The 14586-nt window shown below is 43.5% G+C and overlaps 1 protein-coding gene and 1 pseudogene across 2 annotated transcripts; one reads left to right on the top strand and one right to left on the bottom strand.

The window, feature by feature from the left end:
- Positions 1-601: 601 nt before the first annotated feature.
- On the top strand, positions 602-6178 carry LOC148038593 (protein DETOXIFICATION 16-like). 2 transcript variants are annotated; one of them, XM_087673765.1, is made up of 8 exons: positions 602-2029; positions 2846-3390; positions 3645-3731; positions 3821-3877; positions 4019-4257; positions 4626-4805; positions 4997-5083; positions 5606-6178. In XM_087673765.1, the coding sequence occupies exons 1-8, from the start codon at positions 1694-1696 to the stop codon at positions 5695-5697; spliced, it is 1623 nt and encodes a 540-aa protein (XP_087529891.1). In that variant the 5' UTR covers positions 602-1693; the 3' UTR covers positions 5698-6178. The 2 variants fall into 2 exon arrangements, with proteins under 2 accessions (XP_087529891.1, XP_087529899.1); XM_087673773.1 differs by having other exon boundaries at positions 605-2029; positions 4626-4744; positions 5606-6158.
- Positions 6179-9674: 3496 nt separating this feature from the next.
- LOC148038592 (uncharacterized) lies at positions 9675-12774 on the bottom strand (annotated as a pseudogene).
- Positions 12775-14586: the final 1812 nt, after the last annotated feature.

The following is a 14586-nucleotide window of genomic DNA, read 5'->3' as shown; positions in this document are numbered from 1 at the left end:
AGCAAGCGACAAAATGGCTCATTTCTCTTATAAGGTGGCAATGTTTAATTTTCATATATGTATATATATGTTATGTATATTAGAGGGCATTGATAAAGGTTAACCTATGGCAATCTACAGATGAAAGATATACGTCCCTCTCCTTCCTTAACACCCAAAAAGCTAGAAAAAAAGAAAGATAAAATTATTTTACCTTAATGGCCATGTGTAATTTCCAAATGGAATTGGACTCGTGAGACCCAAACATACATAATTTGTTAATTTGTTTCTTTGAACAATGTCAATATATCAAAAGCGTTGCAGTAGAGGCCAAACCATGTGATTGGGTCAAGTTAATCTCTATTGTGTCAATAGGGCTTGGGATTCCCTTTGCTGTGATTTTGGGGCAATACACTAAATATCTTCTCCTTTATGTGTTTAATGGTATCTTTTTTGTACATTCCCAACTTCGTGATTAGAAATCAATCACTAAATAATTCCATGTATAATTCTAAAGGGTTTCGATCGAGGCATATGACACTCCGCACTGAGGCCACCCCAAGCACGGTACCATGAGACAATACTGGCATTGCCTAGTCATAGTGATGCCAACAATTCTGACATTGGGATTCCAAAAGAGGAAGCAAAATGCAAAAGCCTCACCGAGGATCAGCTTTCTCAGCCGGGGTGTTTGTTTTGCTCGTTTCGGAAAGAAATTGGGGCAGTTATGCAAGACAGAGACAGAGAGGGATATGTCGTGCGGCGCAAGTCATCTGCTGTGAAGATCGGATGTGAGGACTAAGAACTGTCGTGTGACACACGACTCTCCTCTGGCCCTCTGTCTCTCTCTCGTTCTGTATGTGCATTATATGAAGCGAGAGAGCCAGGGCTTCTGAAGCATCGATCATCCTTCAGATTCCTCACCACCTTCTTTCATTTGTTAGCAGCGTTATGGGCCTGTGGATTTAGAGAGAATCGAGGAGGCTCAATGTAGGTTGCTGTCGAACAACAAGAGATTCCTCCAGCAATTGGCGATACGAGAGAGAGAGAGAGAGAGAGGCGGTTTCCTATTTGCGCCATCCCGTATGATTGCCTTCCCGTGAGTTTTGGGCACCTTTCAGCCCACTTCACTTGCATTGCCCTCTAAGCCCCTCTCTCTCTCTCTCTCTCTCTCTCTCCGGCTCGCGTCTGCGTGCGCGCGCGCCTGTCTGCCTTGGCCCTTTTCGAGAATGCCAATTTGTCTTTCTTTTTAGCCTCTTCCCCTTCGGCGGTTGCATAGAGGTCTTTCTTTGTAAACTTCTTGTTGCCCCTCCCCTCCATTTTCTAATCTCTCTTCTGTGTGAGCATTATTGTATCTCTCTTCTGTGCCAGCATACTTGTATTTGGGCATATTTTCCATTCTCGCGATTCTTTTATCAGAGTGGGTTTCCCCTAGCTTTGGTTGATTGCCTGGATTTGTTTTGCACTCCATTGAAGTTGGGCCACATTGGATCACAGCAGAAAGCACTTCACAATTGAAGGTCTGGTGCAGTACAAGACACCAGGGTTTTGCAACGCTCAATCTAGGCTGCATCCTGTCAATTTACCCGCTCATTTCCAAGTCACACGTTGATCAAAACTGCATCTTCAGAGGGATATCTCGTATGCCTGTTGCGTGATCGCCCGGCCGGCCTGTGCATCGCAATCTGGGACTAGCAATTAGTCCTCCTTTGCGATGGAGAGGCGTCTGTCTTTTGGAGATACCCAGCAGCAGTACATGCCCTTACCTGATGCAGAGAACGTATTGCTTAAGGTGGATTCCAATGGTGTTGCAAAATTCTCGTTCAAGCACGAGGAGACTATCCTCACAGCCAATAATGTCTTCTTCGGTGTCAGTTGGATGGAGCTTAAGAGACAGTGCGTTCTAGCAGGGCCTCTAATTATAGGCAATTTGCTGAGCTTTTGCTTACAGATGATTTCTATATCTTTTGTTGGTCATTTTGGAGAGCTTGAGCTTTCGGGCGCCTCCATAGCCAACTCGTTTGCAGTTGTGACAGGGTTTAGTGTTGTGGTATGTTATCTTCTCCACTCAGTTATCTGTTCTATTCCTGCTTCTCTCTCGTAAACTATAAGCTACTTCTAGCAATATTCAAGGAAGGTCCCCCACACGCATTAGCAGTTTGTCATTTGTATTCACTTCTTCTTGATCAAAGAGATTGTGTTCACTTGGTTTTTGTTACCCTTTCTTAAGAGTTATGAGCTATTGGAGATGCAAACCGTAACAGTATATGAGAGATGACATAAGTTAGTCTCCTACTTAACTCGGCCACTTTACCTCTATGTGCTGGGCCTTTTTTGTTAAGAGAATGGGGCTTGTTGAGCAAATGTATTACAGACTCAGCAAGTAGTAGGCTTTGATTGCCTGAAAGTGAGGCATCGAATATTAGACTTTGGTTGCACGGGAGCTATTGTGCCTTAGTTGGGAGCCGCTGATCATTTTATTGTGAGTTTTCACTCAGTTGATATGCTGGAATGTGATTCGATTAGGGCAGAATACATACCTGACTAACAAAACAAAAAGGTATGCTATAATATGATTCAATTAGGGCTGAATACATAGATTCTATTGGGGCTCTGTGTTGATATGTGAAAGAAGCTTGGTTAAGATGCTTTAGGATGCAGTGCCAGTTTCTTTTTGATTATACCACTCTTCAAGAATATGAAACAAGCGAGGTAGTGCATGCAATACTGTGTTGCTTAGTATCGTGTTTTATGGGTCACTTAGTAACCATCTGGTTCACAAGACGTGCTTTATTTTTTGTCCTCATCATGATTCCACCTACCTTCAAATCCTGCTAACATTTGAATGATTTTATTCTTCTAACAGCTAGGGATGGGTTGTGCTTTGGAGACATTATGCGGTCAAGCGTACGGAGCCAAACAGTATCGGAAACTAGGGATCTATATGCAAAGGTCAATCATTGTCCTCAACACGACAGCAATACCTCTTGCTTTTATTTGGGCCAATATCGAGAAGATACTTCTTTTGCTGGGACAGGATGCAAATATATCACATACAGCTGGAGAGTACTGTGTTTTGTTGATACCCACCTTGTTTGGCTCTGCAACAGCACAGCCCTTCACTAAGTTCTTGCAGGCACAATCACTTGTGGCTCCTTTGCTTGTAATTTCCTTGACAACCATGATTTGTCATGTGCCCATCTGCTGGTTTATGGTTTTCAAATCGGGGTTGGGCTTTCGAGGAGCTGCTGTTGCCAACAGCATCTCTTACTGGATCGATGTGTTGCTGCTTGCTCTCTATGTTCGGTTCTCCCGCAGTTGTGAACGAACCCGAGCTCGTTTATCAGTAGAAGCATTCCAAGACATGAAAGCATTTTTAGCTCTGGCACTTCCATCAGCTGCCATGATCTGGTCTGTGCTTCTTTGCAAATCATTTCCTAATTTATAGGTCTTGTTAAGTCAGTTGTAAAGGAGTTGAATACATACTTCTGCTTTTTTGCACCAGCATGATTGTAAAATCATAGAACCGTGCTGCTTAAAGCATTATTACTTAAGATGCATACATTGTGATCCCGTATGTGTTCAGACGATTATCAGCATGAGTGGCTTGCTAGTAGAGACTAAGGCATTGCATACATGTGTTAATGTGTATAATAAAATGGCAGCTTAGAATGGTGGTCATATGAAGTACTTGTCATCCTATCTGGTCTGTTGCCAAATCCAGAGCTTTCAACATCAACTATTTCAATATGGTCAGTACCCACTTACAAAACCCATTCAATCAAAATATCTCTTTTTAGATGGTGTTTTCTTTAACTTGTCGTTTTCCACTTGCTAACAGTATCAGCACAGAATCACTCATATTCATGTTTCCACTGGGTTTGAGTGCTGCTGCCAGGTTAGCATGCAATTGGCCCTTCTTTGTTGCTTTTGGAGTTTTTGCATTGGTGAAGTGGAAAGCATTACAAGGACACTGAATTGACTATGTAGGCCCTAGAAGTTCTTATTCTTTTTTTTTTGTTATAATGGCATTATTCAGCACAAGGGTGTCAAATGAACTAGGAGCTGGCCATGCCTTGGCAGCTCGTGCAGCTGTAAATGCTGCATTGGTCCTTGCATTGACAGAAGCATTGGTTGTGGCAACAGTACTCCTGCTTGTTCGCAATGTGTGGGGACAAATTTATAGTAGTGAGGAAGAGGTGATCCAAGTTGTAGCTAATTACATTCCTTTTCTAGCATTTTCTACGACATTTGACAGCCTGCAATCAGTTCTCTCAGGTACATGTAGACCCTTTGTGAGAGTTATGTTCTTAATGTAGAGGCTTTTGCTTAACAGTATACATCAAGTTTAATTAGATATTCATAAAGGCTCTTAAACTGAATAAATGGGAAAGCGTTCTCAAACTTTCTTCTTCACACTTCTAGTGGGAGTAGCCTACTTATAGATTGGGCATGCGTGTGTGTGTTGTGGGTGGGTAAACTTTTGAAACAGGAATCATAGGCTATGGGAATTTCAGGTTTAAGAATTGAAGACCAATTTTAATCTCCTAGACTTTTGTGAACCATGTACTAAATCTTGATTACTAATGGGTGTCAGATTGCATGGTTTTTCTCTGTTTTGCTAATAAAGAGAATTGTTTTTGCAGGGGTTGCCAGAGGTGGTGGATGGCAAAAAATTGGAGCATATGTTAACCTTGGATCCTTCTATGTTGTAGGACTACCAATTGGTTGTGCGTTGGCTTTTGCAGCTAACTTTGGTGGCAAGGTGATCTACTGGGACACAATGATTACAAGTTCTCTCTCAAGCATATGTAGCTGGATCACTGGTATCTTGCTAAGTGTGTGCAAGTTTTGTAGGCAGTAGGTGAGCCAACATGAGAATGGGAAAACAGTAATGAATGGAAAAAGAGCAGGTTCAATCTAATAGGGGCTGACCCATCTAACCGGAAATGGAAGAAGAGAAGCTTTTCAATGTCTAAAAGCCTGTAAGATTACCGGCTGTTTTCCTTGTGTGCAGGGTCTTCTGGTGGGTATGGTAGCTGGTGCTGGCTTTCAGTTCCTTGCGTTCGCAGTCATCACACACTTCACAAATTGGCAAAAGGAGGTAAATGAGTGTCTTACAAATGAGGCGAATGTTTCTTAAGTGAATGTCTGCATCATGCGCTTAATGCTGCTTGTGCTTCTGCACATGATCAATATGATTTGAATGATTTGTAAGCCATTTGAAAAGTGGCAAACAGAGATAAATGAGTATCTTACAAAGGAGGCCAATATGTCTTAAGTGAATGCCTGCGTTTCGCATTTGCTGCTTGTGCTTCTGCAGATGATCAATATAGTTTTGAATAATCTACACTTTACTTCTAAATTTGCAAAGAGAGGTAAATGGGTGTGTTACAAATGGGGTCAATGCGTCTGAGTGGGTGTCTTATCTTTTGTACTTGTGGCTTGTGCTTCTGCACATTGTTAACCTGGCTTTGAATGACTTGTTATCCATGTAAATAATGCATAAACATATCCGAATCAATCACCTGCCGTGTGGATGATTGATGTGTGATCCATCTTTTCATTGTCGACCCTTGTTTTTTCAATTTAATGAGGCAATGCATTATATCATATGTGGGTGCAGGCACAGAAGGCTTTAGCGCGCGTGGACGTTCTTTCTGCAGCGACAGAGCCGCTCCTCATCTCTACTCCCAAATGTTGAGAGAAGCCGACTGATGAAATTCACGTATTTCTAGCACCAAATCACATGTAACAGGCCCATGAGAGAGAGAGAGAGAGAGAGAGAGAGAGCGAGCCTCTCCCCTGCAACCAACATTGGGTCGAGGCAGTTTTGTAATGTGCATCTTCGGGAATGGTATGAATCAAAGTTGAGATGCTATAATAATTTGAACTAAATTCGATTAAAGAGTGGGTGGGAGTGTCCATGGGTTTGTGAGTTCAATTCTTAGGTACACCCTTCAAGCATCTTTCAAAATTACAAGCCTTTCTCAAAAAAAAAAACCCTCCTTTTGAGTTCAAATTTGAAGGTTTTTTGTGTCCATCCCATTAAATATTTCTCATCAACACAACGTTAAAACATCTAAATGCAATGCAATTTTTTGTTCTCTTTTTTGTAATGCACTCGAGACATCTATTATCAAAGGAGAAAATATGTATTTGTGATCATATGGGATGAACATGCTAAGCCAAAAGCTTTAGCAACTCTTGAGCAAGCTAAAGTAAGCAATGCAAAATTTTTTACAAGGATGAAGGTTTTTTATACTAGACATTGTGAATACAATAGATTTACATTTAACAAACAGTGAAGCATGTAATATGCAACAATGTGTTAGGTAGGGGTGACAAGGCTAATGGGGTTTTTGTCTACCAATTTTTATCATTGTTGTCATAGCTACTTACATAGTAGTAACTTTTTGAGAAAACAAAAAGAGTGCATTCATGGTGTTTGAGACCCTTTTTTTAATTATCTTAAACTTCTATATATGGTTGTATAAATAATATTTTGCAAGATGTATGCTAAACGAGTAGCAACATAAAATGGTGGGCTATCATAAATGGTGAACAATAATCAATGTCTCATGGAGAAAGTTAATGAAGGCAATGATATATAAGCTCAATGTCCCACCCTCATAAGGTGCCACCAATGATCCATGGTGTTCAAGTTGTAAGGCCCCCACTATGAGGAGAAGCAATGGAGCTTAGACATTGATTGGATCTTGAATTATAAATCTTAATAAGCTTTATTAAAAAGCTTAAGCCTCCAATTCAATCGTCTGGCTGGGAGTGACTGAAGACGAAGACCATCAAGATACACCCGATTTTACAGAAGATGATGATGATATCGGCGATGCTTCAGATATTTTACCAGGTATGCCAAATCCTCATTCATTATTAACAATGAAATGTCTTGTGCATGGTCGCAAAAAGATTGTTTTGCATGTTGATGGGAGCATACATGATTTTATTTCTACAAAATTGATCAAAGAATTGAACTTACATATGGTTTGAACTCATTATCGCATAAAAGTTATATTCTTAGGCACTAGATATAATGTTACACAATAAGTTCATGATTTAGAAATTAAAATTGGTGATTATGTTGAGCGCAAAAATTTATTGGTTGTGCCTTTGCAAGCCAGTGACATTATTTTAGGAATGCCTTGGCGTCACAAATATATTCTTGATATAGATTATTTCATATATTCAATGACAATTAATTCTAACGGAAAACAAATCACATTACATGGAATGCACACCTTTGATAATTTTCCATTGCTTTTAGTCACACATAAGCTAAACGTCACTACAAGGATATTAAGGTGTAGCGACGACACTTTCCGATGCAAAATAGTGACGCAAATAGCGACGGTGCTCAGACAAGAAAAATGCGGGCCGAAATCCGAGCGCGTTATTTTGTGCGCATACACGAAAGAGAGAGCGAAAGGGAGAGCGAACATCTTGCATTTGAGAGGAAGAGGGAGAGAATGAGAGAATGAGGGAGAAGGAAAGCTTCTCACCGCCACCGCCCCATTCGCGAAGAAGAGAAAGAAGTGTACAGAGGGCGAAGAGGAGCCACCGTCGCGAAGAGGAGCCACCAAATCCATCTTCAAGCCTTTACGGTGAGTGCATTGTTTCTTCTTGATTTGTTTTTGTATTTTCTCTTTCTCTTTTACTTGTTTTTGTTAAAATTCATGTGTATTGAGAGAGGGAGAGGAAATGAGAGAGAAAGAGAGGGAGAGGGAGAGGGAGGAAGAGGAAATGAGAGAGGGAGAGGAAAGAGAGGGAAACATTAAACATAATAGGGAAAGAGAGAGAAAGAGAGGGAGAAAGAAAGAAAGAAAGTTATATTAACGTCTTCTAAAGACCAAAACTGGCCTATGAGACAAACTGTGATACAACTGATGAGGTCCAGCTATCCAAAATAAAAGTGCTGAATGAAAAGCTAAAAACTGGAAACTGGAAATACGATGTTGTGAGTGTGATGAGTGTCGTATATGTGTATGTGCGTATGTAGCTCTGATACTCCAGATAATGGCTACAAAAGGGGAACAAATGTCGGCTGTGATAGGGGAACAACTGTCGGCTGTGATAAAATGGTGCGATGTGTATATGTAACAGATGCAGGGAGATATACTATCCTGGGATGTAGTAGCAGTCGTCGAAGTCGCTAATAGCAGGTGATCCCTCCTGGATGCAGGATGTGGTACATCGGCGGTGGAGAAAGAGTAAACTGGAGATCTGAGATCCAATGTATCGAGTGTCGTCGGATCTCAGTTTGCTGTCGATGTAGATCAAGAATCCTTCGGATCTCCTGTCGGTGTGGCTGTGGGGTTCGAAACCCCCGGATCCTCGTGCGGCGTCGGGTACGTTGGTCCTCAGCTTACTGTAGTGTGAGCCCGGAGGTCTGGCTGGAGGCTGGTATAGTAGCTCTCACTCTGTCTGTTTGAAAGAACTGTGTAATAGTCGTTTGAGTGGGCCCCTCTCTGACTGGGACCCGCTGTGTGCTCTGCTCTCTGATGTGCCATGCCTCTCCCAGAAAACGGCCAAATGATCTCTGATCCATATCAGTCATACATCCCTGAAGTGAGCTACTCAATGTGTATCTAGATCTCAACTCTGAGTATGCCGGGCATCTGAGAACAAAATGCTTCTCACTCTCCACCTCTGATTTGCAAAGGGGACATATCCTCTCCTCCCTGGGATGCCACTGGCTCTACCACTCTCAATCATAAGCTAATGTGATGATACCCTGAGCTGTCCAATAAGAACTATCAATCGATGTGGCATATAGATCTGCATATATCTCGGAATCTCTATGAATCCCTGCTCTGATATGCTCAAGAACTGTGTATAATAATGTGCCATCTTCGATGGCAGTGGCTGTGCAGGGCTGACCCATGTTCTCTGTATATAAATATGCCATATCTCCTGTCTGATGACTCTGTTCCTCTCAGAGAGAGAGAGGGTGTAAGTGGGAGCCTGAGTATCATATAGAAGAGGTGGGAGTCTATCAATGTCCAGCCCATGTCTGTCAAACCAAGCTCTAGTCTGTGCATACCATGATGTGGTATCCCCTGCTCGAGCCATCTCCTGAGATGCCATATATGCTCTATATGCAATGCGATCTCTGTCCATATCCTGAAATCTGTGTAAAAAGCAGACTGTCTGAAATAATGCCTCGACTAGCATTGGCGGTGTGGCAAGCTCTGCTCGCACAATGTTATGTGGGACTGAGGCCTTGCTACGAATCAATCTAGATATCATGATCACTTGAGGTCTCTCCATCAATGTCCATACATAATCGGCAAGGCCTGGCCCCCATATAGCTACTCCATATATCAGTGTTGGAGCGACTAGAGTATCAAAGAGCCACCCCTTGGTGCGGGGCTCCTGGAAATGTGCTTGATAACACTGTCGTTCCATAAGAGCCAATGCTGAGTATCCTCTAGTGAGGCGGTCACGAGCTGCCTGTGTCATCGAGAAAGTCCCTGAAGCTGCTGTAAAGGTGACTCCCAAATATACATATGATCCAGTGACCTCAATACTCCCTCCTGCTGCCATGAAAATACTCTGTCTGCGTATCTGAGCTGATGTATGGAATATAAGAACCTTGGTTTTACCAAGGTTCACTGTCATGCCTCTCTGTATGCAAAAATCATCCAATGCTAATAAATGCTGCTGTAATCCCTGAGCTAAGTCTGAGACCCCAACACAATGTCATCTGCATATAGTAAGATATGAACTGTGGCTCCACTAAGATCTATACCTCCACCGGCTCCCTGTTGAATAAACTTTGCTATCTCATCAATGTATAGCCCAAATAGAGTCGGTGAGAGTGGGCATCCTTGTTTCACACCAATGGTGCTCACAAGGGGATCTGATATACCTCCCGGACATCTAACTCTGCCAGTAACCCGCTCATATAGTGCATAAATACCCCACATCATGTCATCATCCACCCCCAGATCAAGTAGGCATCTGAAAAGCCTCTCTCTCGAAACCATGTCAAAGGCTTTGCGAAAATCCACAAAGCAACAGTACAATCTCTGTTTCTTCACTCGTGTCTGGTCGATCAGACAACGGAGAGTGAAGATGTGGTCTATGGTAGAAAATGCCCGTCTGAACCCTGCCTGTCCGGGTGTGCACATGCACTCTCTCTCTGCTAGCGTATTGAGCTCCTCCTCCATCACCGTGCCATAAAGTTTGGACAAAACTGGCCCAATCATGATGGTCCTATATGTGTTAGGATCCATAGGATCCCCTGACTTGTGGATAGGTACAATGGTGTGCTCTGTCCACGAGTCAGGGAACCCCTCCGACAATGCACGGTTGAAGAGGTGAGCAATGAGTGGAGCCAATGTGTCTCTGCCATATATAATATGCTCTGCCTGAAGATCAAACTGGTCTCGAGCGCGGCCATACTGTAACCGTGAGATAGCATGTTTCACCATACTAGTGGTGAAAAAGGATGAAATACCCGGTCTCGGTGTACATGGTGTGGGTATCAGCGGCTGTGCGGGTACATGATATAAACTCTGTGCGTATCCGTGCCATACTGCAGGGTCATGTATCGGTGTGGGTGAGCATGGTTCTCTGATCTGCCTCCATGCCTCTGCACAATCTCTACTCATAAGAAGGTGGTATATATCCCAATATCTCTCCTCCTCCCATTCCCACTTTTTACGGCGGGTCAAGCGGTGCATGCGTCTCTGCGCCTGTCTGTGTGTGATCTCTCCTCTGGCCTCCAAATCGCATAGCTGTCGACGTAGATCTCTGCACTCATCATCATACCACCTGTTCTATGGCATGGTATCGGTCCGAGGGGGGTGCATGTATGTGTGATTTGAAAAACTGTGTGTAGTAGAATCATGCAGAATGCGTGTGATATCAGTGGTCAGTGTATCAAGGGGTGCGTATGGATCAAGTGACGTGATGTGCTCCTCCAGATGCTGTGAGTAAATATGTGAGAGCTTATGAGTGAAGTGTATGGTAGTATGCATGTGGGGTATGATATCTGCAGGTGGTGATGGTAATGAGGTGAGGAGTGAGAAACTGAGAAAGGTGTGATCGGCACCGAGTGGAAGTCTCCCAAGGCCGAAGGACTCGATAGTACGCATCCCATTGATCGGTCCGAGCAGATAATCTACAGTACTCTCGCCCCCCCATGTGGGAAGCATGTAAGACCTCCTGAATATGGCCATCGTGCCATCCCGTTATAAATAACGAGATGATGTCTACTACCAAGCTCAAGTAAATGCCCTCCATACCCTGTGGCATCTGGCCCAGTATCTGCTGACTCCCTACTGATCCCCAACTCCTCAGGGTCTAATGCTCTCATGATCTCTGGCTGCTCCATATCAAAACTCTCACACTGTCGGCTCTGTGTGCGCCCGTTGAAGTCCCCCATAAGGAAGACCTCACCCAAACTAGAATACAGAGTAATGTCCTCTGAGAGCTGTGAATAAGGGGAGGGGGAATCTCTGGCCTGAATATCACCCTGCGTAGTAGTATATCTGGACCCTCGTGGTGAAAAGTAGCATACTGCCATATAGATCCATCTCTCATCTGATATCTGCACTCTGATCCATATGTAACTGGCCTCCTCATCTTGTCTCACTAACTAGATATGTCTCTGTATCCCCTGACGGAATAGAACTACCACCCCTCCTGAGCCCCTAGATGTGCTCTGCCTAGTAGTAGCCCGGTATGCAGATACCCACTCAAATCCTGTAATGCGTGGAAGCCCTCTCTCTGGGCTCTCATGTGTCTCTGTGAGGCATATAGCATCATGATCGGGTAAAATCTCCTCAAGTCTGTCCGGTCGTGACCATAGGGAGCCGTTGCAGTTCCAAACTGCCACACGTATCGGGGTTTTCTGTACAGTCCTCTGCCCATCTCATAGGCCGCGCCCCCCTATTTGGTGGGGCGTCCATCTATAAAAATGTGGCCATCTCGATAGAAGGCCTTACGGCCTTCTCTACGTGCTTGGAGTATCTGTGGCATGCATGCTCGTCTGTGTGCAATCTGCATCTGAGTCATGTCCTCATCCATGAAGATGGAAGCCCCAATCATCCCTCGGAGCGAAGTCCGCTTCCGAAAGAAAGCGGCTCTGTCCTCCGGTGTGCTCATATGTAATATCAGAGCTCTGACCCTGGTAGTATCTCGACCTGCATGCCATGCCTGAGTAAAGGGCATGCTCATGTACCCTAGTCGGGTGCATAGCCCGCGTGCATCCTCCTCCGAAGAGGCCCCTTCGGGGAGCCCGGTAATACGCACGTTCAATCTGCGTGCGTTCCTGAGCCTCTCCTCCTCTAAGGTCTCCTGAACCCGGACTACCTCCTCCTTTTTATTTTCTTCTTGGACCTCCTTCTTAATGTTCTTCTTCACTACCTCAATCCACCCCTTCTTATTCCCTTCTAATTCTTCCTTCATGTTTGTTTGGATTTTTTCCTCCCATCCCTCTCTCGAAGCCTCAACTTCGGTTTTAATGCATACCTGGAGGTCCTCTCGGCATTCCTTCGTGATAGCCTCTCGGAGGTCCGCTTTGAAATCCGCGTCCTCTCTTGCCTCCCGTAGATGTGACACTTCCGTTTGTAGCTTGTCCAGGTTGGTTTTGAGATCCCTCTTCTCTTCCGTGAGTGTCTTCACCATCTCCTCCAGTCGTCGGATCCTCTCATGGAGCCAGCGGATTTCTTGGTTCAAGGCATTATCCGCATCCTTCTTGAAATCTTTCTTCGCCTCCTTGATAGCCTGGCTGATTAGAAGCTCCACATTATGGAGCTCGAGCGGCATGTCGCCTCACGAGGAAAAAGTCCCCCTCGATAGACCTGTTGAATGTCAGAGAAACCACCTTCAATGAAGAAAGTTTTCCACTTTTCACCTCCTCCTGAAACTGCACATCCACAAATGTTGTCCCAGCTTGCACGTTCCAAGAGCCTTCCTTCTACGAAGAGAGATAAGCTCAGTTGCAACTGGCCGTCCTATTCAGGATGTTATTCAAACAGATACTGCTATCAACCCTGGCAACGGCGGGGGCCCCTTGCTTGACAGCTCTGGGTATCTGATTGGCATCAATACGACAATCTATTCTCCATCTAGTGCATCAGCTGGTGTTGGTTTTTCAATCCCTGTTGATACAGTCAGCGGCATTGTTGATCAATTGATTAAGTATGGCAAGATTACTAGACCTATTTTGGGCATCACATTTGCTCCAGAACAATCAGTGGAGCAACTGGGTGTGAGTGGTGTCTTAGTTTTGGATGCTCCCCCTACTGGCCCGGCTGGATAAGCTCACGATGGGACAGGCACGGACTGTGGAAGCGCCTACTACAGCGATGGCGAAATGGGAAGCTGTTGTCCCGGCTTCTGCGTGAAGCTCTCAGATAAATCGATTGGCCTGCTACAGCGATGGCGAAATGGGAAGCTGCTGTCCCGGCTTCTGCGTGAAGTTCATTCAATTGGTAAGAGGATGAATCGATTGGCGTGTTACAGCGATGGCAAAATGGGAGGAAGAGGGAGAGGGAGGGAGAGGAAATGAGAGAGGGAGCGAAAGAGAGAAAATGAAAGAATGAACGACAGAGAGAGGGAAAAAACATTAAACATAATAGGGAAAGAGAGAAAGAGAGGGAGAGGGAGGGAGAGGAAGAGAAAAAAGGAAATGAGAGAGGGAGATGAAGAGAGAAAAAACATTAAACATAATAGGGAAAGAGAGAAAGAGAGGGAGAGGAAATGAGAGAGGGAGAGGAAGAGGAAGGGAGAAAAGGAAAGAAAGAACAAGAGAGAGAGGAAGAAAACATTAAACATAATAGGGAAAGAGAGAGAGAGGGAGAGGGAGAGGGAGGGAGAGGTTGTTGTTATGGTGGTTATTGTTTTGTTTCTTCTTTTCTTTTTTTATTATTTGTTATTGTTGTGGTAGTCATAGTAGCTGTAGCGGTAGTTGGAGATTAATTTCTTATTTTCTTGTTTGTTGTTTTTGTGGTTGTCGTAGTAGTGGTAGTGGTAGTAGTAGTGGTAGCGGTAGCCGTAGTGGTAGTTATTGTTTAATTTTTTATTTTCTTGTTTGTTGTTGTGGTGGTTGTGGTAGTAGTAGTAGTGGTAGTGGTAGTGATAGTAGTAGTTGTTGTTTAATTTCTTCTCTTCTAGTTTGTTGTTGTTGAGGTAGTCGTAGTTGTGGTCGTAGTACTAGTACTAGTAGTAGTAATAGTAGTTTTCTTGTTTGTTGTAGTAGTAGTAGTAGTAGTAGTAGTAGTTTTTTTCTTTTCTTTTCTTGTTTATTATTGTTTAGTTTTCTTGTTTTTTGTTATTGTTGTTGCAGTTTTTCTTCTTTTCTTGTTTGTTGTTATTGTAGTAGTAGTAGTAGTTGTTATTGTTGTTTGTTGTTTTTTCTTCTTTTCTTGTTTATTGTGGTGGTAGTGGTTTGTTGTTGTGGTAGTCGCAGTCGTGGTTGTAGTATTAGTAATAGCAGTAGTAGTTTTCTTGTTTGTTGTTGTTGTTGTTATTGTAGTAGTAGTAGTTTTGTTTCTTTTCTTGTTAATTGTTGTGGTATTTTCTTGTTTGTTGTTATTGTAGTAGTGGTAGTAGTAGTTTTTTTTTCTTTTCTTGTTT

The sequence above is a fragment of the Lygodium microphyllum genome, chromosome 3, assembly GCF_053477565.2.
Source record: "Lygodium microphyllum isolate KBCC chromosome 3, Lygodium_microphyllum_v1.1.10, whole genome shotgun sequence".
In the NCBI taxonomy this organism is placed as follows: Eukaryota; Viridiplantae; Streptophyta; class Polypodiopsida; order Schizaeales; family Lygodiaceae; genus Lygodium; species Lygodium microphyllum.
The sequence above is the reverse complement of the archived record's forward strand: the minus strand, read 5'-3'. Positions and strand labels throughout refer to the sequence as shown.